This window comes from Haemorhous mexicanus, chromosome 7, assembly GCF_027477595.1.
Source record: "Haemorhous mexicanus isolate bHaeMex1 chromosome 7, bHaeMex1.pri, whole genome shotgun sequence".
NCBI lineage: Eukaryota > Metazoa > Chordata > Aves > Passeriformes > Fringillidae > Haemorhous > Haemorhous mexicanus.
Genome location: NC_082347.1, coordinates 42,601,919 through 42,621,288, shown reverse-complemented (window position 1 = coordinate 42,621,288; position 19,370 = coordinate 42,601,919). Strand labels below are relative to the sequence as shown.

The 19,370-nt window shown below is 50.8% G+C and overlaps 1 protein-coding gene across 2 annotated transcripts in view; it reads right to left on the bottom strand.

Annotated features, from left to right (window-relative positions):
• The window catches only part of INPP5A (inositol polyphosphate-5-phosphatase A), a 188,276-nt gene that overhangs the window by 121,041 nt on the left and 47,865 nt on the right, over window positions 1-19,370 (bottom strand). For both annotated transcript variants that reach the window (XM_059852262.1, XM_059852263.1), the window contains exons 3-4: window positions 12,596-12,696; window positions 11,835-11,922 (exon numbers count right to left, since the gene is read on the bottom strand). In XM_059852262.1, the coding sequence (XP_059708245.1) occupies window positions 11,835-11,922; window positions 12,596-12,696 (189 nt within the window). The remainder of the gene's footprint in view (window positions 1-11,834; window positions 11,923-12,595; window positions 12,697-19,370) is intronic.

Sequence of the window (19,370 nt, the reverse complement as noted above, 5' to 3'; positions counted from 1 at the left end):
GAGCACCAGGCCCAGCACTGAGCACCGGGCACGCACTGAGCCCCGGGCCCGGCACGGAGCACCGGGCACGCACTGAGCCCCGGGCATGCACTGAGCACCGGGCATGCACTGAGCCCCCGGCAGGCACTGAGCCCCGGGCCCAGCACTGAGCCCCGGGCATGCACTGAGCACCGGGCAGGCACTGAGCCCCGGGCACGCACTGAGCACAGGGCCGGGCCCTGCACTGAGCCCCGGGCACGCACTGAGCCCCGGGCATGCACTGAGCCCCGGGCATGCACTGAGCACCAGGCCCAGCACTGAGCACCGGGCCCACCACTGAGCCCCGGGCACGCACTGAGCCCCGGGCAGGCACTGAGCACCGGGCAGGCACTGAGCCGGGCCGGGCATGCACTGAGCACCGGGCAGGCACTAAGCCCCGGGCACGCACTGAGCCCCGGGCCCTGCACTGAGCCCCGGGCACGCACTGAGCCCCGGGCACGCACTGAGCCCCGGGCAGGCACTGAGCCCCGGGCAGGCACTGAGCCCCGGGCCCTGCACTGAGCCCCGGGCACGCACTGAGCCCCGGGCACGCACTGAGCCCCGGGCACGCACTGAGCCCCGGGCACGCACTGAGCCCCGGGCAGGCACTGAGCCCCGGGCACGCACTGAGCCCCGGGCAGGCACTGAGCCCCGGGCACGCACTGAGCCCCGGGCACGCACTGAGCCCCGGGCAGGCACTGAGCACCGGGCCCGGCCCTGCACTGAGCACCGGGCACGCACTGAGCCCCAGGCCCGGCCCACACACAGCGGGGCAGCGCCGGCGTCTCTGGGCTGGTGCTGCTCTGCTGCACCCAGCGCCACACAGCAGGGTCCTGGGGACAGGCAGAGACACACAGGGCACAGCAGGGTCAGCTCCTGTGCTCGGGGAGGGGATGGACGCCACAATCAAAGCTGTGAGCCTTGTGCCTGTACCAAGACAGCCTTTAACCCTGCAAAGCCTGTTCCCAGCTCCCCTGCTGCAGAAATTTCCTCCCTTTCACCTCCAGAAGATTTGCTGTATTCTTGGACTGCAAAGAAACTGTATTAAAATAATAAGCAAGACAACAGAACTTTCATTCCAATCACAGTATGTGAGAATCTCTACTAGTCATGCTTTGCCTCAATATTCTTTACTGTTTGAATAGAACAAATTTATCAAACTGAATTATTCTTCAAGAGACATGCACTTAAGTTTTATGTTCTTCAAGTACTATGTACTATATCAAAAGGGGAAAAGCTAAGTAAAAATGGACAACTTTCATGCAAAAGGCAGGCAACAAGTCTTAAGCTCCAAGTCAAAGCCTTGGAAATATGTCGGCAAAATCACTGGACTGTCAAAAGCAGAGTCGTCAAACAAATGGCAGATGATTGAGAAGATTTACTGTTTGAGGCATGCGTTGAGCCAACCAACAACTCTTTCCATAAATCTTTGGTCAAATTACTTTAAAAACATGCAGTAATTAAATATGCAACAAGGCAGACCAAACAAACAAAAATGCCACCTGCTCGTGCACTGAAACGAGAGCAGCTCGCCCCGCGGCAGTGCCACAGGTGACCCACTGCCGGCGGCCCGGGGCGAGGAACGGCCCCAGCACTCAGCGCCTTCTGCTGCTCCTACCGCAACACACAGCAAACAAAACACGCAGAACAAAACCCCTAACACTGTCCGTCCCGAAACACCCCCGGTGCCGTTCTGCCTGCGGCACCCTGCCGGCCCGCGGGTCCCCTCCAGCAGCCGCGGGCAGGGCTGGCCGAGGGCAGGCGGGGACAGCGGCCCGCGGGAGCGGGGGGGACAGCGGCCCGCCGGAGCGGGGGGACAGCGGCCCGCGGGAGCGGGGGGGACAGCGGCCCGCCGGAGCGGGGGGGGGGACAGCGGCCCGCCGGAGCGGGGTCCGGGACAGCGGCCCGCCGGAGCGCGGGGACAGCGGCCCGCGGGAGCGGGGGGGACAGCGGCCCGCCGGAGCGGAGGGGACAGCGGCCCGCCGGAGCGGAGGGGACAGCGGCCCGCCGGAGCGGGGGGGGGGACAGCGGCCCGCGGGAGCGGGGGGACAGCGGCCCGCCGGAGCGGGGTCCGGGACAGCGGCCCGCCGGAGCGGGGTCCGGGACAGCGGCCCGCGGGAGCGGGGGGACAGCGGCCCGCCGGAGCCGGGGGACAGCGGCCCGCCGGAGCGGAGGGGACAGCGGCCCGCCGGAGCCGGGGGACAGCGGCCCGCCGGAGCGGGGTCCGGGACAGCGGCCCGCCGGAGCGGGGTCCGGGACAGCGGCCCGCCGGAGCGGGGGGAACAGCGGCCCGCCGGAGCGGGGGGAACAGCGGCTGCGGCCGCCCCTCTGCCCTCAGCCGCTCTCCGGCAGCTGCTCTCCCCGGCCCCGCGGCCGCCCCTCCTCGGCCGGGCGCTCCCAGGCCAGCTCCGCACAGCTCCCCCAGACCCGCAGCGGGGACACGGTGCCGGGGACACCAGGGTCGGGGCTGCCCGTGTGCGGCGAGCGCCGGCCAAGGACCGCCAGCCACAGCGGAAAGGTGAGCCGGAAAGGAAAGCTAGGCTTTGCTTTAGCCTCACCTCTGCAGCAGCAATTAGAAAAGTCTTTTTTTTTTTAACCTTTAAAAGCTTAAAATACTTGATTTCTTCTTGTGTTCAGAGACTATAGTCTACAAGTTAATTTCAAGTATTGCAGCTGTTTTTTTGATGTATTCCTACAAAAACAGGTTGTAATTATTCTTTACAAATAATTTTTTTCCCTAACCGTGTAGTCTGTTGCACAGCTGCAGGATGAATATAAAATCCACAGTCCATAGAAAATTCAATTACATAGACGAATTCCATAGCTGATACAAAACAGTATAACAATTTTGTGGATAAAGAAGCCGCTTTATCACCAATTTCCTCAGCACCAGCACATCTGTAAGCAACAGAGATGCACGCATGGCTGTATTACTAGGCTACTGATCTGTGAAATCCCTTACTGTTTTGTAATTATCCCTCCTCTCACATTTATATAAAAGTGTCAGAAAACAGGTGGAAGATGAGTCATGCCCTCCCAACAAGAACTCTGTTGATGGGTTAAGAGATGTATTTCAAAATGCACAGGAAAAAAGACAATTCAAAATAAGAGGAAGGTTCTTGCTTGTGGCAACACCTTTCAAATTCCATTTCCCACACAGACGAGATTGGAAGATATTACCTGACAGACAACTGAGTTCCGTAAGAAATTAAGTGGGAGGTTTCATTTCAGGTGGTTGTAAGTAAATGTGCATGTCACAGAATGACAATACTTCTACAACCATTCTTCCAGGATTTTGTCAGAAGCTGTAGGATTAACTTTGACATTTACCAGCTTTCTTCACAAACTCATTTTCATTAAATTAAAAGAAGATAGAAGCTAATGAAGAGGTCAGACTTTGTCATGCACATGTCAAGAAGCTCCCAACCATGTATTTCACTAAAACCTCTGAAAAAGCAGGAGGCTGTAAAAGGAAAGGATTCTGAGTTACAATGAAAACGATGAACACGATGAGGATGGACACAGTGAGGTAAGAACTGCTGGAACATGTGCGGAACCAGTCTCCACCAAGTGCAGTACCATCCCTGATCCCTGGCAGGCACTGCCACCAAGAGGCTCCATCCTGCTTTGCATTTTCCCTACAAACAGGATTAAAATTCTCGTATTTCCATTTTCTACCACACACACCTCACTAGAAGCACTTCTGTGCATGCAAGCACATGGCTGGAGATTTGCTTCTGGCATTTTAGGCCCTTTATAAGGAATACTAACATGTTTTCTAAACGGTTTTATTCCTTTTATTCTGCCTAGGAAGTGGAGCTAGGAGAAAGCAAAGATCACACAAGTATCCAAGTAGCCAGCACTCGCACACAACCAGTGCTCTGCTGCCAGCTCTTGCCCAAGGCTACCACACAGCCCTGCAGCTGGGCACCCTCTCGCTGCCACGAGCCTTACAAATGCTTCCACGTGCTTGAGTACCAACAAAAAAATCCCAAAGGACTGGCAGAGTAAGATTTATTTAAAAATATTTATACTAACCTATCACTTAGGGAGAAAAAAACAACAGTGAGACAGAGGGGAGCAGTTGCTCAGGAGTGATGTGGGAGAGTGATGATGACAGAACACTTGCAGGTTTCTCATATCTGCCTCTTAGAAGGGAGTCTGGACTTTTCTCTATCCCAGAAGATTGTTCCCTGGATGAACCTCAGAGGAGTTAATTTGAGAAGAGAGTCTGAATGACACTCGTGGCTCCTGTGGCATCACCTGCACTTACAGAACAGCCCAGTCTCCAACCCTCCCTGCAGAGATCATCACATCTTGCCAAGCAGTGCTGCTGCCACCCACTCAGACACATTTCTACTTCTCTGGGCTGGCATAATTTTTACAGATAACAGTATAAAAATAAACACTAGTATACAAATTATCTTTCTACGGAAAGGAGAGGGAGGAAGAAAGGATAAGATGGAAACAGGCTCATGTGAGTAGTAAAAGAAAATTCACTTCAAGAGTACAGTAATCAAGAAGCAAGAATACACACTCTAAAGTCTCCCGTTCATCAGTGGGCTACAGTGACAAATCTGAGACTGTGATCGACATCCCAGCAGCAGCAGAGCCCCTTCTCCAGCCTCCCCAGGGCAGGACCGCTGCTCCTGAAAGACACCCTCTGTGCCCTCTGTGCGTGTGCCCAGCTGTCCCCAGCATGCCCTCCCAGCCTGGTGGCAGTGTGTCCCCAGCTGTCCCCAGCATGCCCTCCCAGCCCCGGTGGCAGTGTGTCCCCAGCTGTCCCCAGCATGCCCTCCCAGCCTGGTGGCAGTGTGTCCCCAGCTGTCCCCAGCATGCCCTCCCAGCCCGGTGGCAGTGTGTCCCCAGCTGTCCCCAGCGTGCCCTCCCAGCCCGGTGGCAGTGTGTCCCCAGCTGTCCCCAGCGTGCCCTCCCAGCCCGGTGGCAGTGTGTCCCCAGTGTGCCCTCCCAGCCCCAGTGGCAGTGTGTCCCCAGCTGTCCCCAGTGTGCCCTCCCAGCCCCAGTGGCAGTGTGTCCCCAGCTGTCCCCAGTGTGCCCTCCCAGCCCGGTGGCAGTGTGTCCCCAGCATGCCCTCCCAGCCCGGTGGCAGTGTGTCCCCAGTGTGCCCTCCCAGCCCGGTGGCAGTGTGTCCCCAGCTGTCCCCAGCATGCCCTCCCAGCCCGGTGGCAGTGTGTCCCCAGTGTGTCCCCAGTGTGCCCTCCCAGCCCGGTGGCAGTGTGTCCCCAGCTGTCCCCAGCATGCCCTCCCAGCCCGGTGGCAGTGTGTCCCCAGCATGCCCTCCCAGCCCGGTGGCAGAGTGTCCCCAGCTGTCCCCAGCATGCCCTCCCAGCCCCGGTGGCAGTGTGTCCCCAGCTGTCCCCAGCATGCCCTCCCAGCCCGGTGGCAGTGTGTCCCCAGCTGTCCCCAGCGTGCCCTCCCAGCCCGGTGGCACTGTGTCCCCAGCGTGCCCTCCCAGCCCAGTGGCAGTGTGTCCCCAGCTGTCCCCAGCATGCCCTCCCAGCCTGGTGGCAGTGTGTCCCCAGTGTGCCCTCCCAGCCCGGTGGCAGTGTGTCCCCAGCTGTCCCCAGCGTGCCCTCCCAGCCCGGTGGCAGTGTGTCCCCAGCTGTCCCCAGCCGCAGTGCAGGGCTCCGGGGGCTCCTGCAGGGTGTCGAGCGCCCGCAGCTGGGCACTGCAGCCTGGAGCTCCAGCTCCATCTCCTGGGGAAATCCTGCCTTTCTGCCAAGCCTCAACATTCCTGTAACACTGCTAATGAAGAAGTGGGCTGAGAACTCATCACCATGTGAATTCCCTCAATATTCAATTCAATTACAGCTCTCTTCCTAAATCATCTTTTTTACTTAACCAAACTCTAAATTGACAGAGCTAATAAGCTCAGGAGAATCAGTGTACACCATCCATTTCTGGGAACAGGACGATATTTTCTAAGATGCATTAATAACTACGACAGGATTTATGTGTAAGATAAATTAATTTCAATTTCCTTTTTCAATTAATGGCCAATTATTTGAACTCAGCTCAACCAAAAATATTACTCAAGTATCATTAATCTAACAAAAATTAACTTTACTATTCTCTCAGTAACGAGCAGATATTTTAAGGTACAATAACACACTTGAATAACATGTTGCCCATCTGTATTCTCAGGACCACTGCTCCCCACTGGAGCCCCTGTCATGCTGGCTCAGGTTATTGCTCTTAAGGATGGTGACTGGAGCAAAGGTCTGCCCTGGATGCTGCTGCAGGCTACCAGTGCATTATCTACCCTGGAGTAAGAGCCATTTTACATTAAAAATAATACTGGTACAGAGTGCGTGAACTAAAAACAATCCAGGGAAAAAAAAAAAAAAGAAAGCACAACCTTTCCCTGCACACCCTGGCAATGCCTGGACTTGCTTTATCCTCAGTGTTCCCACAGTCTGGTGCCAGCCACCCCCAGCGAGGAGCACCGGCTGCTGCATGGCCTGGGGCCACCACTGAGCCCCTTCTGCCCTGGGACAGCGATGTGCCCCACGGGTGCAGGGACACGGCTCGGACAGGGGCACCACCGAGCCCCAGTGCACACGGCAGGGGCTGCCAGAGGGACATTCAGCTCCCCTCATCCCCCAGGATCCGTGCCCATGGAGAGGGGTGCAGTGGCAGGAGACAACACGGGCATTGACTGACTGCTGCCTCTGCCACCTTCAGCACCCCAAACCTTTCTGCCTCAGTAATGGAAATGCAGGGGTGTGGAAAGAAAGCTTGTCAGAAAAATGCCTGTTACCACTGTATTCTTTACTTATAACTTACTTTGTCCACCCCCCAGGTGGTTACTGCAGGGAAGTTTCATTTCAATCATTATCTCACAAACATGGGGAGCTGTGCAAGCGCAGTAACCTCTCTCTCTTCAATCCACTGATATTAATAAAATTCTGCTTGCAGCTTGAGGCTCTGGTGTTGCTTAAACACATCTCTCTAATGTCAGAAACGCTGGTTTTGAAAGGATGGGTTTTGTTTTGTTTTTTAATTTCAATGTAACCCTGCTATACAATGAACTAACTGCAGTGCACTGCACCGTTTCCAGGAGGAAGAGGAGGCTGGAACTTCAGCACATCACATGTAGAGCCCAGTGGCTATTTGTTCTATTTGTTCATTGCAAGGTCACTTGTGGGCCTGAGCAGGCACACAGACAATGGAAGACTCTGTTTATTTTTAAAAAAAAACCTCTACTGGTAAGTAGAGGTTTAATACCCCACTGTGCAGATGCTTCTGCCCATCAGCTAAGGGCTGTGCCAACCACACAGCTCCCAAAATGCTCCCTGAACACTCCAGGCAGGAGCTGGTGGTCAGCTTGCCCTTGGAGGTCTGGTTTGCCTGATGATGCACTCCAGGAAAGATTCTCTCCCAGCCTACAGAAACCACACGTACAACACAGCAAGAAGGCTTTAAGATACACAGGAGTTTCCTCTGCCTTCTCTGAACAATGAAAAGGAAGCCAAGGATCTGCTAAGCAATGTGAGACCTTAACTGAGTACTCCAGAAATCAATACGTACACGGCACAAAACAAAACTAGACTTGATCTCATTACAATAAAAATGTCACTGATTATACTGATGTGTTTTCATATAAAAATAGTTATGGATTTGATGAAAACATCAATGTATTTCTGACTGATATTTACCTTCAGTACATTTTCTTATTCCATAAAAAACCACCCTATTTACCATTAACTTGGGTTGTTCAGAAGTATCGACATGCAAAAGTTCAACACACTCAACTATTTTTGAGTAATTCTCCACATAGAAAAATGACAAGATTTATTATTTACCCCTTACATGAAATATACCAAGTACAATAAAATTAACAGAGAATGTAAATAATGGGATGTTTGGTAAAATCAATGGAACTGCAGACACCTGTTTTACTACAACTGAAGTCCATTCACTATAGTCACAAATAAAAAACACAATGTACTGAATTTTTCAGCTTCTCAGATTTTTACCTATTTCAGTCTTTTTATATCTGTCTTTTCATTAATTGTACATTCTTCGACAGAAATCAAGATCTACCCCATATATAACATTTTATACAACCAAAGAAAGCACCATGCTTTCAGACAGGGATTTACAGGAGGCTGTGTTTCACAAAGATTTGCCAAGTTATTTGAGTGTCTCAAATTTAGCACATGAGCCAGTTTATCCACACTCGACTGCTATCGGTATTTCCAGTCAGAACTGAAACAGCAGCACAGCAGTTTAGTTAATCTGAAATTTCTGGGAAGGCACTGTCAGCCCTGCGGAAGCTGTCACCCACCACCCTCATCCATAACTGCTGGAAGCTCTGAGCTCCAGCACTGCCCCCTTCCCAGCGCTGACAGGCATCAGCTCTAATGCAGCAGCTCTCTGCCAAGAGATTCATCTTCAGGTCATTTTATCATTTTTAAATCTGAGAGAGCTGTGCCTCTCCCAGGTGTGACACGAACCGCTTCATCCCCGTGCACCCTGTGACACCCCTGCTGCCCCCAAGGCCTGGCCCCAATGAACGCCTTGGGCCAGGAGTCACCTCCCCAAGCTGCCACTGCCAGCCTGACCCTGCGGGCTGACCCCTTCCCCAGGACGGGACCTGCTGCCCCAGCACCTGCCCCAGCCCTGCACTCGCTGCTCTGGGGTTTATTCTGGGCATGTGTTTAATAAGTTTTGAGTGCAAGAAAATCCCACACAGTCTCACCCTACCATCATTCCCAGCAGAACAAACACAATCCACTGAACCACAGCTCTCTTCCTCATCACGGCACCTACCCCACTCCCCAGACCTAAAACCAGCTGCTCGTACACCAGATTTGGTATATGTGACCATAAATGACAAATCTTGGTATTAAGATTTATGTCTGGGATGATGCAAAATGATCCATTTTGATCCTTCATACAATGTGGATTATTAGTTTTTAAAACCAAGTGGCTCCACTAGAGATACCTCATTATTACCCTGGTTTCTTATTTCTCATGTGGAATTTGCACCTGTGCTGCTGTGAGCTGGAGACAGAGGCTGCTGACAGTGTGGTCTCAGATCTTACTGCCACTCCTATCACAGCCAAGTGTGTAGCTGTGGGCAGCAAAATGTGGTTTAGCTCTGCAGGAGCCAAGCCAAGGAAAGCCTTACAGAAGAAGTGATGCCAAAACTGGTAAAAAAGGGGATGTGAGAGCAGCAGGAGCAGGGATAAAGGTTAGCCAAACTATAACTACTTGGGCTTCTCCCTTTTTAAAGCAAATAGCATTATGCAATATATGATAAACAATATATGATAAACATTTCTATTTCAGAGAGGTAGTAATACAAAGCTACCATCTGCTGCCAAGTCTGTGCCTTAGAAGGGATGGAAAAAAGCCCACAGAAGTTACAGAACTTTGCAATCAAATAGAACTAACAAGGAAACACGGAGACACGTGACATCGTACAAGGCAAACCACACTGGAGATAAGACCAAAACTTTACCCTAAATGGACACACCACATGTGAAACCCCTGCTCACACAGTCACACACACACACACACACACACACTGAGCAGAGGAGCTGGAGATCTGCCAGTTCAAATCAAGTGTGAAAAACCATTTCTATGAATCTTTGATTCCTGACACCAGTGCCAGGATCTGTGAATGCAGACTGGGAGCATTCAGACTTTAAGAAGTCAGAAGGTTAAGGAGCTCATCGTGAAAGTGCACCCTCTCTTTCTAGGTTTTTGGGCTTTGGCTCCAAGCCACTACTACTACAGTCTAAAACTGAAGGTATAAAACACTCCTCTAGCACGCAGCATTTCCTCCCAGTGATAGTAACACAAAACATCATTGAATAATTGCTCTTCCTTTGGGTTCTGCCTTTTCCACACTAAGCAGATTCAGTTCTAAAAGGTTCCTAAAGTTACAAACAGCCTATCATGTGGAGTACACATCCAACACTTCTGTAAACCCATTTTGTATCTTTACAGTCACCACTTCAACAGAGGGTGATTTAACCAAACAATAGGAACATGGTTTTGCTAACACAATTTCCATGGAAAATAACATTGGTACTAGCTGTCTTTTTTTTCTTTTCCCCTTTATTGAATCAATATGTTGACAGAACTTTTTTTTTTTCCCCAGAAGGCCCAGCTTCAGTAAATGAAGGATTAGGGAAAGAAATGCAAAGTAATATATGACAAGAAAGGGAGAAATACAAAGGTGGTTGGGGAATACTGCAAGAAACACAGTGCCTAGAAAATAATGCTGGTATGTGAAACAAGAAACCACATTAGTTCTTGAACTGGGGACATTGCAAAATACAGGATTCTTCACAGAGACACAAACAGCACATGCTCTGACTGGGATTCCTGTTCAAACTCTCTAAGAGCCTTTTTATCCACCACAGGAATGCCATCAAATCCAATCAATGTACCTCACGCTAAATAAAATAACTTCAATACTATGAGGTATGTGACTATTCTTCAACACAAAAAAGTTGTATTTTGTTACTGATTGTATTAGTCTTCTATGCTGTTTTCCAAATTAAGATCACAGATGATTAACCCTTTTTCCTGTATCACAGAAAAGTCTTGGCTGGAAGGGAGCTCTGGAGCTCACCTGGCTGAAGGCAGATGAGGTAAATGCAGAGCCCCTTGCAGCTCCCCTGCCCACATCAGGAGATCTGTGCTGCAGGAGCCCCACAGGGTCTTCCACCAGTGTGTGGGATCATCTGGATGCAGCTCACACCTGTGAGTGACTCCATGCAGCTCTGTCCTACTGCTTTTACCTACCAGCACTTTCTGAACATCTGCAGAGTACAGTTTCAACATTAGTGACCCACTAATGGTTTGTCCCTCTAAGGCTCAGTAAAGCTGATAATCTCGTTCTTATCTTCTCCAATGATCAAGAGAAAAAAACCCGCTGATTCCTCTCCTCCAGTTTCATCTCAGCTGGGATTCTAGCCAGAGGTATTAAAAAAATGAAGAAATAAAAACCTTTCCAGGTTCTTATTCCCTGAGCTTATATGCCTCCAAGCTGGGGTTTGTGTGTGTGTGCTGGGCACCTGTTTTTTTTATTGGCTGAACTGTCCCAGCTGCTGTCTTTGGCTGCTGGGCAGCACCAGGTCTCCAGCCGGGCTCCTCTGAGCCACCACTGCCTCTGAGCAGCATACTGGGGGAGAAGGAAGCTTCTGCCCTGGGAAGAAGGGAGATGTCCAAAGGGTTGTTTTCTCCTGTAAAACCTAGCAGTGATCACCTGGACACACAGCAGACGTGTTGGCACAATGCACAGCCCTGGCAACAAGCACAGAAGCCTTTCTGCTCTGCAGGAAAGGCAGCCCAGCACACATCACTTCACATGTACGAGAACACCACTCGTGTGCTAATGCAAACTTGTGCTCTGGCTGCTGCCACCATGCCTCAGGCCAGTGAGGCTGTGAGCCAGCTCTGGAGATCCCTTACACAAGCCCTGAACCCTTGCCAAGCTCATCACCACCTCCCACTGCCAGACACTGACAGGCTCTGAAATGGAAGGTGATTCTGAGCCACCAAAGTTAGTGTTGGAGGAAAAAAGACCTTAGACAACTGTTTTGAACAAAAGACGCTCTGCACACTGACATTCTGCTCATTTTACATAGATGCACCTCTGTGAAATCAGCAGGTACACATGCCACAGAATAAACACTCTTAGTAGTAAAACACAGTAGCAGGAAAAACAGTCATCATCAGGAATGAAACAGCTCACAGTCCCACATGGGTCAAAAATACCAAACAGAAGAAATTCACCTTCAGTTAAACTACACTCATGAAGTAAAGAAATTTACCGTGAAATGTTCCTGTGATTTATAGTTCTCATCCAGGTAAACTCGAGCTCTGTTGTAGTCTTTCATCGCATCACTTGATAACAGTTCTCTGAAAGAGGAAGAAAAGACTGAACATGTAAAGGGAGATACAAATGTACTGCCTTGCCCCAGCACTGCTCTGTGCTGTGACATCCCCAGCATCACCCAAAGGAACCCAGGGCCTTCCTCTTCCTCTGGGGGGAGTTTCAGGGACACAGCTGTCCCCTGACACCTGCCTGCACGCTCCAGAGCTGCCCCCATCACCCGCGCCTTCAGCGTGGATCTTGAGCTTCCCAGTGCCATTTGGACAAGACTGGGAAGGGCGCGGGTCTGTGGTGCCGACAACACTCGGGGAATTTGGGGGATTTGTGCCGCCGGCGCCGCAGCCCGAGCGCAACCCGGAGCTCGACGCCGAGCCCGCAGCGCCCGCCGCCGCCAGCAGAGGGCGCGCGCGGCCGCGGCTCGCGGGCGCTGCCCGCGTTCCCGCCCAGCCCGATCAATTAAACCGGGATAAATTAAACCGGGATAAATAATCCCGGTTCCACCGCTGACTGACCACTCCTGCCCTTGTCCCCGGCTCGGGGGGCCAGGGGCTCGCGGGCGCTGCCCGCGTTCCCGCCCAGCCCGATCAATTAAACCGGGATAAATTAAACCGGGATAAATAATCCCGGTTCCACCGCTGACTGACCACTCCTGCCCTTGTCCCCGGCTCGGGGGGCCAGGCTATGGCCTCCGCCACTTACTTCACGAACTTGTCCACATGAGACATTGAAGCTTCATAGTTTTTCCCTCCGAATTCCTGACAGTGTAAAGCCATGAAATGGGGCTTGTGTGCATGGACAACCTGGAACAGAGAGGAAAGAGAGGTTTAACGCTCAGCGCAGCTGTGTCACAGCTCAGCACACAGCAAGAACGACACGGATCTGGGTGCTCAGGGAGGACGACCTGAGAGGTCACTGGCACAGCAAGCAGCAAAGGGAGCGTCATTTGCTATTCACATTAAAGATGCATAACAGACAATTATCACCTCAAATAGTCTTAACTAATATTTCCTTTTTTAAACTATGATTTAGTTCCTGGGCTGTATATATATTTTAAACATATTTTAGTATTTATATTTAAAATGTAAATAAATTTTTCCACCTCCCCTCAAAGATGACTTGACATGATTAAGATGATCCAAACCTTTCCTTGTCTGGGAGGCAGAAGAGCTCAAACAATTCATTTGCTAGAGTGGATTTTTTTTTTCAACTTTTACAAAATTTCTCAGTACTGTTTAGCAGCACCTTAGCAGTTGTGATTGATATTTTTATTTATGGAGTATTTTATTTACAAAAGTATTTAAATAAGAGATGCACATACACACCTGTTAACCCTGGGGGACATGGAAATCCATCATGCTATTCCAGGTGTTAGTCTTGAACACTGCAAGTATCTTAGATACTACACTAATTGCATCCTAGTCAGCACTAGGATGCAATTACCATACCAAAACCCTAGAATGTCTGTCTTTCCTCATACTTCAAATCAAATATAGTTTATAAATTTGCTGCTGTTTTGAACACACATTCAGTGTTACTCTGTCCTATGGAATTTTCTCTGCTTTGCCTCTATTCAGAACTGCAAGCAGCACATCCAAAATGTCTCTGTTAATATTGAGTCTCTATACCTTGTATTCCATGCCTTATTGTGAATTAATGGACACAAGCTCCAGAACAACTTCCATTTTAAAAGGGAACAGTCCGAAACAATCAACGACGTGCCCGTGCAACCATACATGGGGAGAACTGGTTAACTCCAGAATGGGATTCACTCATTTCTCAGAGGCCACGCTGTCCATGCAGCCTTGGCAGGAGTGAGGGGCTGCTGGCAGCCCCCTGCAGCAGCAGCAGAAACCAGCTCCTGGGCAGGGCTCGGGGTGCTCTGCCCTCGGGGCCACAGCATCTGCCCTGCTCGCACTGCAGAGCTCTAACCTCGACCCACACAGCTGGGAAAAAGGCACTGCTCCCCTTCCTGCTTGTTGTCCTGCTGCTGGAGCCCTGCATCCCTGAAAAGGCACAGACATGTAAACTTCTGCAGTCCTGCTTTTAATTATTTAAATCAACAGTGACTAATGTCACTGTTAGAAGGTCTTTAGGAACCATGGAATCACAGAACAGTTTGAGTTGAAAGAGACCTTAAAGCTTATCTCATTTTACACCATTGGCAGGGAAACCTTCCACTCGAGCAGGCTGCTCCACGCCCTGCCCAAGCTGGAACACTTCCAGGGAGGGGACACCACAAAATTGTGGATGTGTCTTTTAAACAACAGTGAAGAGAAACTGCCTTTTGATGTGATGACAGAGTGCAGAATCCTTCATTCCTGACAACACAAATAACCTCATTAGACAATTCAGCTTAAAGACAATGAATTAAAGATCAGCAAAATCTAAACTGCAGCAGGCTCCATTGAGCCAGAGGCAGTCACAGGTCCCTGCTTTGAACTGGCACCTTCCTGTGACGGCAGCAGAGCTGCCCAGTTCGGGGACAGCAGCAGGGAGGGCACCCGCAGGTGCAGTGCCAGACCCTGCCCCAGCTCCTCAGAGCACAGCAGGGTCAGTGCCAGCGAGAGCCAGCAGCGCTGGCAGCACATCCCTCCCTCCTCAGGGACACTCCTGGCACACTGCCCTCCATCAGTGCCCAGCACAGCCCTGCCAGCGGGCCCGGGGGCTCCAGCAGGAGAGGGCAGTGGGGCCCCAACCAGAGCCAGCCAGGGGGAGCCTGGCAGTGGCTCGTGCACGCCAAAGCCAAGGAGAACCCGCTGTGCTGCCACATCCAGGTCACACAGTGAGCTACAGTGCTGCCAGCCCTCACCAGGTCACCCCTGCAGAAAGAAGGGAACGTCCTGCCATGGGTTTCTGAGTCACTTCCAACAGCCACTTCCTCTGTGCCTCAGCTTCCTGATCATTGAAACATCTTGGCACTGATCTGCTTGGTGAAGCACTCTGAGGTGAGCTGCTGCTGGCAGTGTTACTGGATAAAGGGAAACAGTAAATACTACCACTCAGGTGTTTGATGATCATTGAGCACTTCCATTAGATCATTAATGCTGGCTCCTGCCAACAGGGATATCAGCAACTTGCTTTAAAGCATAACACCATGGGTAGGGACGGAGAATGAGCCAGAGCAGGACCCAACAGTAAATTTAACTGGGGGAAGGAAGGGGGGGAAAAAAGAAGCAGGTGACAGACCAGATATCTAAAACTGTATCTGAAATGCAAGAAATTATACCGAACTGGGACATGCTTTTCCTCTGATATATATTTCCTATCATAGATTTACAAACAACTAAGACACAGTTGCTGAGATGCCCCTGTACAGATGTTCCTCTCTTCCCAAGGGACCACTGGCAGCAGGCTGCCATCAGAGCCAGCAGCAGCAAATGACAATCAACACTAAGATTACCTGGCTGGTTCATTTTGTTGGCTGTCTGGAGAGCAATACTAACCAAACACAGCCCGTGAAGCAGAGCTCTGGAGCAGACCTCATCTGTGAACCCTATCAGGCCATCCCAATTCTCCATTGCTTCATTGCTCCCAATCACTTCTGGATTCCAAGTCCTGATCTTACCTACATGGAGAGCTCTATGAAGACACCACGACCAGAAAGTGGTGTAACTATTTAATCCTGTAAAGCCAACACACCCACTGTCACTCTTTCAGGGCAGCACACGCAGCAGGAACCTGCTGAGCATCGTGTCACTCATTTTAACTGTTGAGAGTTTGCTTCAGTAAGAACTCTTCTTACACAGCCAATGAAAATATAGACTGATAAGACAAAAACATAATAAACTATTTCAAGTAAGATTTAGGAGCCATCAGTCACAAGGAGCCTTGAACAGGGAGTCCTGCAGTGAGACAACACTGGAGAACAACTCTACTGTGCTGAAGCAGTAACAGAAAACACTTCCAGGCTCTGAAGATGCAGGACACAGGTTTTTTTGTTTGTATACAAATCCTTGAGAACTTGAAATCAAAAAAAATTATGTCATTTTTGATGGGGAAACAGCATTGGCTTAATAGCAGTGAGGTCCTTGTGGCATTCCTTGCAGGTTAAACCACTAGAACATACCTGAATATTAGTTATGTCCTCTCATATAATAAGAACCCTCCAACTAAAAGCAAATTGGTTCTGCTTCATTACCTTTTACTAGTTTTCTACTCTTATGGAAGAACAAACAGTACATAAGAATGAGTAATGAATACTTCAGAGCTGAAAACTCCCAGCTGCCAGAGGTGAAAGATCATACATGAGACCATATAAATAATGAATTTGCATCCACAGCAGCACAGTGTATTTACAAACTTCTGCATTATTGTTAGTTTGGGATATGCAAAAATAGCGTAAAGGAAGCCACAAGCAGGAGTTATTTTGGGGGATGTGGGTAAAGAAGCAAGCAAGAAGCTCCAGCAGAGCTGAGTATGAACACAGAACTGGTGAAACGTACAAGCCTAGTATCTTCTCAGTGCTACAGGTGTTTGCCTGTTTGGGGAGGGTGGGCCAGGCTGGAAGTGGGGCAGCAGCCAGGACAGGACACAGCCCCACAGGCTGGCCAGGCCCCTCGGAGAGAGACACAGGGCAAGGGCACCCGGGTCAGACCTCAACCCAAGCAGAAGAGGAGCTCAAGCCTTGATGGCATGCAAATAGGATTGCTTAAAAAAAGACAGCAAAATACGAGCTGTGAAATACAATTTAGCATGTGTGGTCTTAAAGCACTTCAAGTATTTTCAATTTCTCTGAGCCTGAAGAAGAGGCTCCTCCTGGGGACAGGCACGCAGAGGCCTGCAGCACTCAGCCAGCAGCCCAGGCCCACATCCCCCTACCCTTGTCACAGCCCATGGGTTCAAACCAACACCAAACAGCCCAATGAGCCCCCACCTAAGGAAAACACCCTCTGGAAAAGGGCTGGGACCTCAGCTTGAAAGAGCTGCAACAGAGTTTTTTCACCCCTCTAGTTAAAAAAACCCTTAATCACCCCCTCTAGTTAAAAAAGCAGCATTAGGTTGACTAAAATAATTAAACAACCTTTGAGTGGCTGAGTGGGGTTTTGTTGTGATTTGGGGTTTGCGATATTTTTGTTTGGTTGGTTTGGGCCTTTTTTGTTTGTTTTTCTTCCTTCTCTCTGAAGGGTAACACATGAAGTTCCCATGCAGCTATACCAAGATGACCTTTAGCTATTAGGTAAACTTTTAACTTCTGTATTACTACAAATAAAAGCTCAAAATACTCTCAAACACATCAGGCAACATGGAAAATAGCATTAGGGGAAAAAACCCTCTAGCTCAATGTTTGCATCTAAAATGACCATGTGCCATGAATGTGACACAAAAAGGTAGTTACTAAAATCAGTGCAGATTTTCACTAGCTCCAGCTCCTGAATTCCTCCTGCCCCAAACATGAGGCCCAGTGCAGATGGATAAAAGGCAAGGGATGGGGAAGGAGGGAGTGAAGAGGAAGAAGAGTCCTAAGTAAATAAATAAGTCAATAAAAGTTCTCCCTCTGTGCTCCTACACCTTTGCTTGCAAGCAGCTTCCTTCATGCTCTAGGAGCTCGCTCCCCCGTATTTTTCCTGTGCACTGACTGGCATGGAGGCTGCAAACCAGGGCATGGGCACTTTGCACGAGTGGGACAAAACTCCCATGCACATATTCTCATTTGCATGGCACTGAGCTCACCAAATCATCCCACTGCTCCTTAAGCACTACCATCTAGATCATCACTCATCCCATTTCTGGGTAAGAACTGAAATCTTCCCTATCACACAATAAATGCTCCAAAATGCTGTTCTCAGGCTGCTTCCACTCTCCCCCAACAATCCATTTCCCTCCTTGTTTCCAGTGTAGGGTTTTGGGGTAAGAGAACTGTTACTGGAAAGAGGACTAGTCCAAATTCAGCTCTTTCAGACCCAAGTTACCAGTACCTATCTGCAGTTAGGAGATGGGGCACAATCCCCAGCACCAGGACTTCACTGGATCCTGCCTCCCTCTAAGGCGGCTTTTCCACCCTTTGATGCAACTCCCGATTATCAGGGACACAGTGTGACATATTTGCTCACAAGGCTTTTTTTCTTTTGTTTTGATTCCAGCAGATTGTCTTCAATTGCAAATACAACTTTCTGCTTTGAACATTAGAAACCAGAACCAACTCTGAAAACCCTAGGATTTACAGCATCCTTCACAGAGAGTGCTTGCTTCCACTCCTGATAGGAACAGAGGTTTTGCTGCTGAAGTGGCACCATGTGGCATGGAGGGTGACCCAGAGCACACGATGGCACAGTCCTGAGCACCCAGGCCAAGTCAGATGGCTGTACCAGGGAGGTGGATGTGTCTCCTGCCTGCAGGTTGGTGCTGCTGTATGTTCAGGTCCCGGAGCATCCCCTCAGCAAGGCCCGGGGCACCCTTCCAGAGCCACTGCGTGACACTGCTGACCATCCCAGTGACCAATCCCGCTGACCCATCCCTCTCACCTGTCCCACTGGCTGTCCCACTGACCGATCCCCCTGACCATCCCAGTGGCCGATCCCCCCCGACCGTCCCAGTGGCCGATCCCCCCCCGACCGTCCCAGTGGCCGATCCCCCTGACCATCCCAGTGGCCGATCCCCCCCCCGACCATCCCAGTGGCCGATCCCCCCCGACCATCCCAGGGGCTGATCCCCCCGACCATCCCAGTGGCCGATCCCCACCCCGACCATCCCAGTGGCCGATCCCCCCCCCGACCGTCCCAGTGACCGATCCCCCCGACCATCCCAGTGACCGATCCCCCTGACCATCCCAGTGGCCGATCCCCCCCCCGACCATCCCAGTGGCCGATCCCAACCCCGACCATCCCAGTGACCGATCCCCACCCCGACCATCCCAGTGGCCGATCCCCCCCGACCATCCCAGGGGCTGATCCCCCCGACCATCCCAGTGGCCGATCCCCACCCCGACCATCCCAGTGGCCGATCCCCCCCCCGACCATCCCAGGGGCCGATCCCAACCCCGACCATCCCAGTGGCCGATCCCCCCCCGACCATCCCAGGGGCCGATCCCCCCGACCTTGACCAAACGCGCACCCATCTTTCCAGCTCAACAAGCCAAGCAGAGCACAGCATGTGCTGCGCCGTGCCAGAGCACACGGAGACCCTGGCGCTGTCACCCTGAGCCAACTGTCACACAACACAGTGCCAACGTGCTGCTCTCTGAGCTATCCCAGGGGCTGCTGCTAAAACTAGCCTGGAAAGGGTCTTGGAAGATATATTTTTTCCCGCTTGCATTTCTTGGAGAAACTGTTTCATTTACCAGCATTAGTTCTGCCACATTTTTCATGTTAATGATGTAGGATAGGATAGTTGTAGATCAATGGCAGAAGTTTAAAAAATTGAACATGTGACATTGGAATCTTATTTTAGCCCTCTGTATGCTACCATGTCCTTGGAAATGCATATGGCATATAAGCCAATGGTAACACATAAGTGACTTGTATTCACCCATGACAAT